Source organism: Carassius gibelio, chromosome B16 (genome assembly GCF_023724105.1).
Source record: "Carassius gibelio isolate Cgi1373 ecotype wild population from Czech Republic chromosome B16, carGib1.2-hapl.c, whole genome shotgun sequence".
Lineage (NCBI taxonomy): Eukaryota > Metazoa > Chordata > Actinopteri > Cypriniformes > Cyprinidae > Carassius > Carassius gibelio.
In genome coordinates, this window is record NC_068411.1 from 8,927,486 (window position 1) to 8,941,529 (window position 14,044).

At 39.7% G+C, this 14,044-nt stretch overlaps 1 protein-coding gene across 4 annotated transcripts in view; it reads right to left on the reverse strand.

Annotated features, from left to right (window-relative positions):
- Positions 1 to 2,258: 2,258 nt before the first annotated feature.
- Positions 2,259 to 14,044, reverse strand: part of LOC127975433 (regulation of nuclear pre-mRNA domain-containing protein 2) — a 28,122-nt gene continuing 16,336 nt past the window's right edge. The window contains exons 10-13 of one of the 4 annotated variants that reach the window (XR_008157523.1): positions 11,666 to 13,789; positions 5,741 to 5,924; positions 3,049 to 3,191; positions 2,259 to 2,711 (exon numbers count right to left, since the gene is read on the reverse strand). Coding sequence is in view for 1 of the 4 variants with exons in the window: in XM_052579480.1 (XP_052435440.1) it covers positions 11,889 to 13,813 (1,925 nt within the window). In the remaining 3 variants the exon portion in view is untranslated. Of the gene's footprint in view, positions 2,712 to 3,048; positions 3,192 to 5,740; positions 5,925 to 10,532; positions 13,814 to 14,044 lie in introns of those variants that run through there. The other 3 variants (XR_008157522.1, XR_008157521.1, XM_052579480.1) reach the window with 3 other exon arrangements.

The window sequence follows — 14,044 nt, forward strand, 5'->3', positions numbered from 1 at the left end:
AGTTTTATAAAATTACAACAAGTTTCTGTTTTTGGCTCTCAGACTCCAAGAGAAAGTGAATTATTTTAAAGGGGACACGGACCATCTCATTTATTATTATTATTTTTTTTTTACTGTTCTCTAAGGTTCTCTTATAATGTTATCAAGATTTTTCACATCCAAAAATCATCACTTTTTCCACATTTTGTCATGCTACAGTCTTATTCCAAAATGGATCAAATTCATTATTTTCCTTAGATCTGAAGCAGACTTCTTTCACGTTGTCATTATAGGGTATTTATTAAAACTAAAAAATTAATCACATGGACTGCACAGCCTTTGCTCAATACCTTGTCGAAGCCCCTTTTGGCACCAATTACAGCCTCAAATCATCATTCATGATCTTCATCACAGAATCGGTGGGCGGGGCTAAACAGCCAGCGCTGTAGAAGCTGGTGCTGATCATCTTCTGTGGAGGCGGGGCTTATCCACACTGTTTCATCATAGAGTTGTATATCCCACAAGTGTCGTTTGGCAGACAGCATAAGCTGTTCTTTGTCTAACAAGCATGTTTTGAGTTCTGCAAATTACAGGATTGTTTTTATAGCACAATGACTTCTTATAGTTCAAAAGATCAAGAGGTTTCTAAGTTCATGACCCCTTTAATGAAAAGACACCACTTTATGCAAGATTTTGCATTTAAAGCGTGTAAGTGAAGCATTCCTATTGCACATACTTACTGTAGGGTAAGTGACTAAAACCCATAACATAAAGCACTAAACTTCAGTGTGTGTTTTCAGTAGCATGTGTCTTCTCTCAGGTCCAGTTGAAGCTTAAATGCTTCCCAAGCAGAACCAGGCCATGAACTTGCCTCCTCAGATCTCATCGTGTCTTTATGTTTCCGGCTTGGCTTCGGTCTGTGGAGAGAGTCTCAAAGTCCCATAACCCCTGCACACACTCCAGCATGTCTCCCCCTTTCATACGTGCATCAGATAAAGCCTTTCTGAAGTCTTTTTTGCAGCCCTTTGTGGATCCGATAGACATGTGTTGGTGTGTGAGCGTGTGTTTCGACCATGTGAGTCACGTCCTCTCCATTCTGACGCCTTTCTTCTAACAAGGCAAAAACACCAGCGAGTCCCTGACCTGTGCTGCTTTATCCTGTTTCATCAACAACACACACCCTTCTGAATTACTCCTATTTTAGTCAAACTCTCAACTCTGCTCTGTATTGATGCACATTAGTTATTTTCAGACACTGATGCTGCAGCTATTTATGCATTAACACAAATGGATATATTTGGAGACCTGGCAATGGATCCAAGGTCAAATAACATGAATTAATAATAATACACACTATTAATGGAGCTTGATTGAAGGTGGGGCCTTGTTATAGCAACCTTGCGTTTCCCAAAACCATTTTTAGCTAACTATAGTTTGCTTTTAGATATTTTGTTTGTGCATTTACTTACTTTAACTTTGATATCATGGTTTTTTCTTTTTTAAACTGAAATATGATCCCCTTGCAAAAGAACTCAATTCTTAAAATATATGCAGCTATATAACTTAAGACTAATTTGTACTCTATGATAAAAACTGATATTAAAAATAAATACAATACAATAAATAAACGTAAAAAAATAAATTAAAAAAATTCATTAGTAGCTCTTGTGAGTGTGAATGTATGCGTGTTGTATTATCTAATGTCTATGTCTTGAGGACCCCCTCGAAAACCAGAGGTCTCATCTCAAGGGGTTATCCTCAACAATAAATTTCAAATAAAAGTATATTGAAGTCAACATATTATAATGCGTACCCTTGTGAATTTAAATGAATTAACCTTTGATTTATACCAGGGTTTTGTATGTGAAGGACCCCCAAGTATATTTGATTCTCATACAAACTACCTCACTTCTTAAAATATAACTGCAGCTCTATATTTCAGCACACATTTGTACCCTGAGAGAGAAATATAGTGTGGTATTTGAAATTTCATTAAATAATTGGTATTTTGCAATATTGTTATACTAATATATATATATATATATATATATATATATATATATATATATATATATATATATATATATATATATATATATATATATATATATAATTAATCTTAAATATGAATCTAAATTTACATACATGCATAAATAAACAAACCTCAGAATTTTTCATGGACCACAGTTAAAAAAACAAATCTTTTCATGTATTCATTTATGAATTATCTGTTTAAATTACTATAGAGTTAGAGTATTAATGTTGACAGGGACACAGACTGAACATTAAAAGTAGTTTATTATTTTATATCACACTGCTGTAATGAATGTGTTTGTGTGTCTCATACTGTATAAAGCTTCTGTCCTGGTGAGCGCATCACTTCCTGCAGTGCTGCTTCCCTGCTCTCGTCTGCACGCTCAGTCCCACTCAAACACAGGGAGGGCTTCGTTTAGCTCACCTTTTCCTGAATATTCACTCTTCACATGTGTACAGCAGGGAACAATTAAACCATTAAACACTTAAAGGTCAAGTGTGTCACTTCTGCACCGCATACAACTGCACAAATAAACTGGGACATGAGAAAGCACTTCAGTATGAAAACACATCTGTACTGAATGTATAACTGTACTGTGTGAGAAGGTTTTCTTATTTAAGGTATTTCCACGATCATCATCAGCCATGAATCCATCACCCGGTGGATCATGATTGGCCTGCACATCTGTCCATCAGCCCTGTGACACACACACACACACACACACACACACACACACACGGGTCAATCACATGACACCGCCTGAGGTGCTGAAAGAAAAGGTTAAATAGCTCATTCTATCGTATTTTATTTGATTAACTGCATTCTTCTGATGTTGACCTAAATTTTAAATATTCTGCAGCTCAACTGTTTTCAACATTGATAATAATCAGAAATGTTTCTTGAGCAGTAAATCATCATATTATTCTGATTTCTGAAGATCATGTGACACTGAAGACTGGAGGAATGATGCTGAAAATACAGCGGAGCATCACAGAAATAAATGACATTATTTTCATAGTTTATTTTGAACAGACCTGGACAAATGAAGTTTTCATGCAGTGTCTGGCCAGAAAACATCTTTTATTTCTGCCAGCCTCGCCTTTGGTTCATTAAACGCCCCGTCTCTGGGATTGAGCTCCCCGCGCTCCTCAAACTGCTTCAGACTGCTCTCCAACAGCTGCTCCGGGACAAACACCAGAGAGACGCACGTTACACCTGGATTGTGTCAGTGTGCGGCTTTGCTCTAGAAACACTAATAACAGAATCTGCAGTAGACATATAACTCAATCACCAAACACACGCAGCTTTAGTTTGAGGGAGAGTGCGCTAGCAGAGAGATTACTGCTCCCGGTTTAACCCAAGTCTGAACTAAAACTATTACAAATGGTTTTCAAAAATGGTAATAATTTTAATAAAGAAAACAATAAATATTACATGAGAAATGTAAACAATAAAAATTCTGCTATTCTTTTTAACTGAATTATGCTTAAGTTAAAGAAATAAAATTACAAAAAAAATAACGCTAAATAGAAATATTGTAGACAAAGTTAATATCAATCTATAAAACAACAAAAAACCAAAAAATAATAATTTTGCCTTGACAGCTAAAGCTTAACAACTAAAAATACTAAAACAGAAATAAAAATGAAATAACTATAGATTAAAAAAAATCCTGAAATGTTGCCTGGTCATCTAACTGATAACTTAGTTACTTGAAATAAAACTTAAATAAAAATAAATTAAAGCTTCATTGAATTTTATTAGATATACGATAATATACAAATATAAGATATGTTTCCTTTGTAACTACAGAAAATAAATAAATTACAATTATAAAATGACTAAAACAGAAATAATCTTAAAAGTTGAATGAATAAATAAACAAGACACACAAACACACACATATATATATATTAGGGGTGTAACGATACGCGTATTCGTATTGAACCGTTCGGTACGACGCTTTCGGTTCGGTACGCGGTACGCATTATGTATACCGAACGGTTCGTTGGAGTAATTAATTATATTTGAAAAAAAAAAAAAAAGAGAGAGAGAGAAATATAATGATATGCGTTCAACAAGGTAGCCCAATAACCCAAACAACGTAACAGGCAACGCCCCTGACACTCCCGAAGAAGAAAAAAACACCATCTTATATGTTTATGTTAGGCTACTCAGCAGGCGCTCGCTCACTCAGTACGCGCTGAAGGCTCGTTGCAAAATAGCCAATGCGTTTAACAGACTAGAAATGAGAAGATCCTCCAATAACCAACAGGTCTGGTGTTTGGGTGCACTTTGGATTCCCTTTAAGCTATAATGGTGATGGCAAGAGAGTGGTGGATAAAAAAACAACGGTATGTCGCATCTGCAACATGACAGGGTACACCAGCGGGAATACAAAAAAACACCAGCGGGAATATCTGGGATATATGCGTCAGTACTATCTGGGAAAAGACGAAAAAAAGGAGAAACATGCACGCAGCAAACTATCCCTGCAGCATTTAGAAACTATAGCTTACAGGGAATCCAACCCAAACACCAGACCTGTTGGTTATTTTAGGATCTTATATTTCTGGTCTGTTAAATGCATTCGACATTTTGCAACGAGCCTTCAGCGCGTGCTGAGTGAGCGAGCGCCTTAGGGGCCGTTCACATATCGTGCCTAAAAACGCATGGAAAACGCTAAGCGCGTCTTTCTCCTCCTTTCCAAAGCGCTTGGGCAGAAGCGCTCATGAGGCGTCTGTCTTTGCTAAGCAACAATGACGTGCTCTCTCCATGAGACGCGGAAATTTCAGCGAAGGATAAATGGATTTGCAGCTCTAAAAATCGCTTGCAGTAGCTCTGCTACTAAATTTATTTCAAAATTGCAATCCATATACAACTATGATCAGCTGTTCCTTCATCTTGGCTGAGCTCTCAACGTTGTTACGGGAAAGGATGAAGCTGATTGGTTAGTTCTTGTCACATGACCCGCGGTGCGCTTGCGGCATTCTGAAAAGTTGAGATGTTTTTACATTTTGCTGTATCTAAAACGTATCGAACCGAACCGAACCGAACAGTGACATCAGTGTATCGTATCGAACCGAACCGTGAATTTTGTGAACCGTTACACCCCTAATATATATATATACACATACAACAAAATTGTCTTTTAAATCGCAAAAATCAAAACTTAAATCTGGTTCCATGATTACAGCTAAATCGCCATCACCTGCTTTAAAATGGAGCGCCATTTAATAGACAGAGCCGTAGATCACTGACAAGCTACGCAATATCACGTTCATTATCGAAGGTGATTCATCTGGGATAACGTGATATTGTGTAGCTTGTCAGTGATCTACGGCTCTGTCTATTAAATGGCGCTCCATCTGAAAGCAGGTGATGGTGATTTAGCGCTAATAACGGAACCAGATTTACTGACTAGATGTGAATGATCATATCTTTAGATATATCGACCAGCCCTTGTTGCATATGATTTCTTCATTAAAAACTATCTTTCAAGCTGTTTGGTGTTGCAGTGCATCAGTCTGAAAGAAGTCGATTAAAAATCACTCTTCCATAAGAAAAGTGCCTCACACGGCTCAAAACAAAGGCCTCCTGTAGTGAATCAATGCATTTTTGTACTGTTGTACACGGAAGCAGTTCTGTGCGGATGACGTATGAGAAAAATAAATAAATAAAAGTTCAATATTATATATTTAATAGAGGAATAACACAGTCACTGACTCTGGTGGGCGGCGGTCAGCGGGTGTGATTGACAGGTGTGATTGACCTGCTCTGCAGCGTCTCAGAGGGCAGACTCTCCCAGACAGGGCACCGGGTGCATGGAGAGGAGAGAGAGAAAGGAGAAACTGCAGACACGATAAACACTCCTCACGAAGCCCAAACACGCCGTGATCTCCTCCTCCATCTGAAGACACAGAAGAGAGAAGCAGCAGCAGCACATAAACAACTGAAGGGTGTGTCTGAGACTCAGTATAAACACTGACATTATAACAGATAAATCATCCGTCAGTCCAAACGCAGAACGAGTGACACACATTCCTTCACACTGAAGACAAACGCAAGAGCTGCATAAACATGCACACAAAAACACTGTTTTATGACAAATAAAGAACTTGTGTGTGGCCCCTCAAGGGAGAGGAAATACTTCTGGAAACTAAGGGTAAACAGGGTCATAAATAATGTTCTGTCAAGGTCCAGAAGGAAGTATAAAAGACATCGTCAGAATAGTCCATCTGCCCTCAACGGTCCAAGGCAAGTCTCTTAATTAAAAGCTTGTACCTGTCTGGCTTCCAGCAGAGGATCCCATAGATGTCTGTTCACTCTGCACACCACTGCACCTCTAACACTGTGTACACACACACACACACACCAGGTCAGAAATAAGGAACAACAGTCTAAGGCAGCAGTTAAAAAAAACACACACAATAATGTAGGATTTACTTAATTATCTGTGAAATTTACTAGCAAGAGTCGAAAAAAATAAAATAGATCTCTCATCTGAGGGCCTCACCAAACTTCCAAGTGTTCCAAATGTTTTAATTATACAAATATAGTAATGCACAGAATATGAATCATATTAATTTATAAAAAACAAAAATCACATTTAAATTGCTAAACAATATAATACTGAGAAATTATCTGGGGTGCCTCAGGGCTCAGTTCTTGGACCACTTCTCTTCTCTGTCTACATGTCCTCATTAGGTTCTGTCATTCAGAAACATGTCTTTTCATACCACTGCTATGCTGATGACACTCAACTCTACCTCTCATTCCATCCTGATGATCCGACGGTAGCTATTCGCGTCTCAGCTTGTCTAACAGACATTTCTTGCTAGATGAAGGACCATCACCTTCAACTCAACCTTGCCAAGACAGAACTGCTTGTGATTCCAGCAAACCCATCGTTTCATCACAATTTCACCATCAAGTTAGGCACATCAACCATAACTCCTTCAAAAACAGCTAGAAGCCTTGGAGTTATGATTGATGATCAGCTGACTTTCTCAGACCACATTGCTAAAACTGTCCTGTCCTGCAGATTTGCTTTATTCAACATCAAGAAGATCAAGCCCTTTCTTTGGGAACTTGCTGCACAACTCCTTGTTCAATCTCTTGTTCTGTCCAGACTGGACTATTGCAATGCCCTCTTGGCAGGTCTTCCAGCCAATTCTATCAAACCTTTACAATTAATCCAGAATGCGGCAACAAGATCAACCTTTGTTTATCAATTTGCACTGGCTTGCAAAAGCTGCTCGCATAAAATTCAAGGCATTGATGTTTGGCTACAAAACTACCACTGAGTCCTTAGCCATCTTCAAGAATCGGCTTAAAACACATCTCTTCCATCTTTATTTGACCCTCTAACTATCACTCAATATTCTAATTCTATTCTTAAAAAAAAAATAAAAAAATAACTACCTTTCTAATCCTCAGCAGCTCCGGCCACACGTCGCTCACAGAGACGAGGTCGAGGTCGGTCTGATGCAGAGACAGAGAACACGAGAGTCTGAGATCCACACACAACAACATAACCTAAAGAAATACTTCAAGACCAGAGGACTCAATCAGGAGTTCTCCTGATATCAACGGCATAATTATAACAGACTGCCCACATACAGACGTTTTACATAAGAATATACAGTGTGACAAATGTGAGAATACATCATCTTTTGGCGTGTCATTCGCTGTAATGAAAGCAGTATGATCTGAGAAGATCCAGAAGAGCTTCTTAAGCTTCAGTGGAGGAGCAGTCACATTTCTTGTTTATTACACATAATAACATAGCTTTGAACTACATAGTTTTTGTTTCTTTATGCAAAACTCCTAAATGTAAAACTAAAACACTTTTAACTTAGATTTTTTGGTCCAAGACTTTTAATCCTCACCAAACTAGTCATAGAGACATTTTTAGTAATAAAAAAGTCATGCATAATAAATGAAAACTAAATATTTAAACACACACACACAGACACCAATACATAAACTCTATATCGAAAGCTTTCACTGACTCACACATGCCATGTTGAGACAGTTCTCAAAGTTACACTGAATCGAGTCATTCAGAGGAGTAGGTATCTCATTATGAGATATCAGAGCATCAGTCACATAACACACAGAGCCCTACACATCTCCCGTAGTGTCTTCTGCCGCCTGACAGACGGCTCACCTCCAGAACACCACCACTACGATCGTTTCACACCCCAAGCTATAAGCCACAGCCTTCATCAGTTCTCCGCCCGCTCTCAGCGTGCCGCCATTTCCCCGGAACTGTCACAGAGCAAGACACCCGATTCGTCGAAAACATTCGAAAAAGGGCGGGCTCTGCTTGAGAAACAACCAATGAGACGCGAAGTCAGGCGTGCGTCACGAGCGTCCACTCAGTGCGCGAGTGAATACGCTCCCTGACAAATAAATGCAGAGCACATTCACATAAATTGATTTTACGGCGGACTGAAAAAATAAAATAAAAAATTTATTTTATTTTATTATTTTATTAAAGGTTTATGAGCAGAGATCTAAATATACTTTGAACTAAATCAACCGAATATATTTAGAGAAACGAGCTGAAGTTAAACTTCTCTGCTCCATCACTTCTGCCTGATGTGATGCGTCTTTAAACGAGGTATAATAAATGGATAAACACCACCACCCTGACATTACTACAAGACCCCAGAGACCAAATGAAAACTGATAAGATATAATCACATTTTTGTAATTGGATAATTAACAAACTAGTGCACTAGTGAGTGCTGTCTCCTGAGGGTGTAACCAATTATAGTTAAGCGAAAAACTACTACTAAAACGTGTTGTTAATAATAATAATAATAATAATAATAAAGGTTTACTATGCAGATTACAGCAAAACGTTAAAATTAACATTAAAATTTCAGTAATTACAATAAGCTCCATCCCAGTTCTGAGCAACCAAATGTGTAAATCTGATTTTGTTATAATGTTAAACCACACTCCTTCCCTATTAGCTCTCAACTGCTTGGGTTCAGTGCAAAGGCTATACTTGAATGTAAAGTGAGTGTTTTATATGTGCATGGTCACTGAAAAGGCTAACATTGGGGAAAATGAACAAGCCTTCTCTGCCATAGGAAGTTTACAAAACTAAGTAATGTTCAACAAGTGCACATTGTTCCAGATATGAACACACAATCATGTAATCATCGACTAGCATCAGTGATATTAAATATTATATACAATACCGAGACTGTTTGGTTGCAAATACAATATCAGTGAACATGAGGGATGTCACAATTTAAAAAATTACACAATTCTAACATCTAATCTTATGATTTTTAGCTGGATATGTGTGCAGATGTCTGACACATTCCCTTCAAATGAATAAGAATCGACTAACAACACGATGTACTGTTAAGATCATGGTGTGGAGATATGATTAGTCTATTCTATGTTGCCACAAATCTTTAAGGATAAGAGTCAGGAATACAAATGCAAAATAAAAATAAAAATCTTAATATAGAGCTTACATCAATCATAAATGTCATTACTGTAGGGCCCAAAAAACGTATAATCTTATAATATAAAGCAATAATCAATAGATAAACTCTGTAGAAAACTTATTGGACTTCTGAGAGAAGTCATTATGGAATATGTTGTGAGGAACGTCTGAAGGTTGTACCTTTGATGTGACAATGAGACCAGATTTTACAGTAAGATTTTAAAGTAAACCTGTGGTGCAGCTGGTATAAAACGTATAGAAGTTGATTTAACTGAAGAAGCGATTTACAATTTCACATTTCTGTCACAACTGAAGACTGACTGCATACACATCCTGCAAATTCATTCTAAGTTTCATTGATTGTGCATAACATGCTGATGCATAAATGTGTTGGTTCTCTGAAATACTCCTTGCAATGAATGCAGATGTTTTCCAAATGAAGACACCAAACCACACTCATCAAATATTCAACATGTCAGCACTTGGAGAAAGAGTTAAACTATTTCTTTCTTACACTATGCATGGGAACTACAACAATGTACATGTTATATGCATATTTAAATGGTCAGACATTATTTGAAAAGCAGTGTTGTGAAAAGATGTACGGTCTGCTTTGGTTTTACTAACAATGCATGGTACATCACATTCTGAAAATGCAATGCATGAAACTGTGGCGTGTGTGGAACACAAAGACAGTAGCTCACACATTTCAATCATGTGTACACGATAAAGGTTTAAATCTTACATCCTAAAGATGAATAACTATCTTTAAAGATTCATTGATTCAATGGTAAACTGAAAGTAACGAAACCAAACTAATTATTTCCTCAACTACCGTTTGGACATAATATTCAGAGCGGTGTGTATTCATGCTCTGCACGTTCCTGTAAACCTGTTGGACATCATGAAGTTAGAAGACTTAGAGCTAAACAAAATGACAGAAAATAATCCAGGTATTCTTGAACAAAGCATGAGACAACCTGTAAAGAAAAAGTCTCCTTCCTTTCAATAATTTTTCTTGTCACAATGCTTTTATTAACAGAACACATTTAAGAACTCTATCAAGAAAAAAAAAACCCGCTAAGGAACTCTTGAAAAGCACTGGAAAACTACCAAGAAGTTATTTGAACACTTGGTTAGCTAATACTGTACGCCAGTGGTTTTCAACCTGTGGTCCGCGGCCCCCTAGTGGGCCGCGGTGGTATTGCAGGTGGGCCGCCAATTATTTTCTGTTCATTTCCAGTCCATTCTAGGGCTGTGCGATTAAAAGAAAACGTCCTAAAATCACGATTTGAGCGTGCGCATATGCCTAACTCAAGGTTCACACACTGTCTGTGATGGCAAAAAAGAAAAAAAAGTCCCTGTATACAGGATCTGTTCTAGAGATGTTACAACTTTTTGATAAAGCTCTGATTGGTTTTCTTTTGGAAATATGTTTCAAATTAATCCTGAATGCATTTATGACTGTAAAAGCACAATTGCAAAATTGATCAAAAAAAAATCGCGATAGTTTTTTTTTTTTTTTTTTTGTCCATATCGCACAGCCCTAGTTTATTCAATAAATATAGTTTAAAATCTAGCTTCTGAGTACTAAGTTATTAACCCAACAATAGCGGGGTCAGTTAATTTTTTTGAAGTGGGCCGCGCAAACATATGTGTTTGGTTTTGTGGGCCGCGAGTTGAAAAAGGTTGGGAACCACTGCTGTACGCAGTGTGAGCCCAAATCTTCACATCTTAGTGAAGGCTGATAAAGTGGCTATATTTTTTTATCACTACGAGCCATTATGGTTGCTCAGCATTACATCTGTGTCAATAATTTAATCACGCAGGAATAAAGGTTGAAATCCACTGGCTTAGTGCACGAAAGTCAGAGTAACAGGTTAAAAGACCAAAAAAAAAAAAAAAAAAAAAAAAAAATTCTGTAACCCTCAACAGCATAAACTAGTATTTTACATCAAAAAGAAAGAAAAAATAAAAGCTAGTGTTATGAAGTGGAAAAGTGAAGTAACAGTTGCTAGAAGGAAAGAGATATCGTGTATCTACTTACAACTCATCCATAAACCACACACACACACATATACACACACACACACACACACACACATATATATACACACACACACACACACACTCCACAACCAATCTTTCACATTACACCAATCAAACCGGATAACCACCTTTTACTTCGTTCATATTCCATTGATGTTTCTGGATCTCCACATTCTCCTCCTCCTAGTTTATCTTTAGGGAATCCGAAAACTCCTTCCACTGAGAAGAGTAGTGCTGTAACATGGGGCAGGTGCATGTGTATTTACACGCAGTCTAACGCTCACGCCGAGATTAGCAGGTAATGCAACTTGCCACACTTCCTATCTCACACTTAGCACTCATCTTGAGAGGCTAATATCGAGGGGGCAGAAAGGGTCTTTTGGGTGGGTTGAAAGGCCCACTGCTGAAACCAGCAGCAGGGCGCTTTGTCCCAGGTTGAAGGGGTTCATGGATAAGGGGCAGGGATCCTCTGGGAAACTGTGGGGAACGACGTACGTGATGCTGGTTTGGTAATGAGAGAAGGGACTTAGGTGAGGAAGGGCGGCGGGGTCTCTGATTTGGGGTGTGGAGGGGTAGGCAGTTGGGGACAGATGAATGAGGATGGGGTTCCCCAGCCGGGGATGGAGGAGTAGGTGTGGTTGGGGTAGAGGGTGATGGTGGTGTGGGACTGGGTCCCTCTCGAATTCTGCCCAGGAGGGGTGGAGGAACTCCCGGGGTCCCAGGATGGTGAAGAGGTGGGGTGTGATGCAAAATGAACTGCTCTTTCACCGTACCTTGGCGAGGGGGATCTCCTAACAAGGAACGGAGTTGGGGTTTGCCATCTCTGGGAGGGGCACGACCACCGCTACCTCCATGCCCCGCTCCATCAGGATGGAAGTTGGCAGGTGGATAGGGCAGGACTCGGTCTATAGGTACAAGGACACCACCAACCATAACAGAGGAGTTTGAGGAAAGGGAGAAGTCTCTGGAAGGAGGTGGGGTTTGAGGGATGGGGGAAACGGGTGGTGGGACTGGAGGAATGGAAGAGGGAAAAAACTGAGGGGGAGGATGGTGCTGAGGAATGCCATGAGAAGGTTGTATGGGGTCCTTGTTTGGGTAGGGTTGAGGTGGACACTGCGAACGGGGCGGAGGGTGAGCAGGAAGAGGAGGGACCAATCCCAACTCCTCAGAACTCTCATGGCTGCGACTACCAGGGTGATGTGGAGGCAGGGCTTCAGTAAACTCCTCCTCTTCATACCAGGCCCCGCCCACTCTAGAACCCGCAGTGCTCCCTCTTCGCAGTGCTCTCCCAACCACGCGGATGCTTTTCACAGTTTGGATGCGGTTGCCATAATCAAGAGTTTTGTTTGGTGCTCCTTCACCAGAGGATGAAGAAACAAGAGTCTCAATGCGATGGTAGTTGTCTCCATTGTCAGCTGAAGCTTTCCTTTCCTTGTCTTTAGTCCCAACGTCGGATCCTCCACTTGGCCTGCGGGAAGATGCATTTTTCTCTCCATCTCCGTACATCTTTGCCTTTATTTTGGAATCCTGCACTTTGGCAGCTGATGGAAGATTCAAACACGATACTTTTCTCTTCAAACCTTCTTCTTCTTTGGTTTTACTCATAGCCTTGACTGGTTTAGTCGCACTTGGGCTAAAGGCGGGGAGTCGTGAGGGTGGTGGTGTGCGGTAATCCCTGTCTTTCCGCTCGTTTTCTCCCAGAGCCTCTTGTGGAGTGATCACGGCATCCCAGGGGTCATAGGCTGTAGGTGAAAGGTTACGACCTCCAGACAGACCTGCACTCTGGGGTTCACTGAGTTCATGGGGCGAGTCCATAACTTCATCTTGGGTGGGGGTGCTACCACTTTCATCTCGGACAGGGGTGCCATCCAGGTTATCCCCACCGACGAGGAGAGGGCTATTGCTGCCCACCTCATCCAAGCCAAGTCCCAGAGCGCTGAAACCAGGATTTCCCTGGAGGAAACTCTTGATCTTTGACTCCAGGCTCGGCAATACCACACCGTCTGTCTCACTTTCTTTCTTTCTCTCTTTAACTCGTTCCCTTTCTTTTTCTCTTTCCCTCTCTTTTACTTTCTCCCACTCTCTCCCTTTCTCCCGCTCAGTCTCTCGCTTGACATTGTTGCCTGTGGGCTTTGGGGCCTTCTGAGTAGTTATGGTGGAAGTCGCTGGAGCTGTGGTGACAGCTGAAGATGATGAAGAAGAGGCAGATGAGGACGGAACAGGGTCTGAAGTGGTGAGAGCGCCTGTACGAGCTGATGAAAGGAGAGAAGACAAACCTGTAAGATAGAGATTTAATAAGTATCAGAATAACTACTTGTTCAAACAACTGGTTCAGGTTTCCCTCATCATCCATCTTGACAGACAGAAATCAATAAGGATGTAACGATTAGCCACGAGCACAACCTTAATACAATTGGAGTAGGAGTTTATATGAATGTATCTCTGAGGAACTGACTTCCTTTAGAAAGTTTACATGGCATTTTCTTTTCATCTTGCCTTTGAGCGAT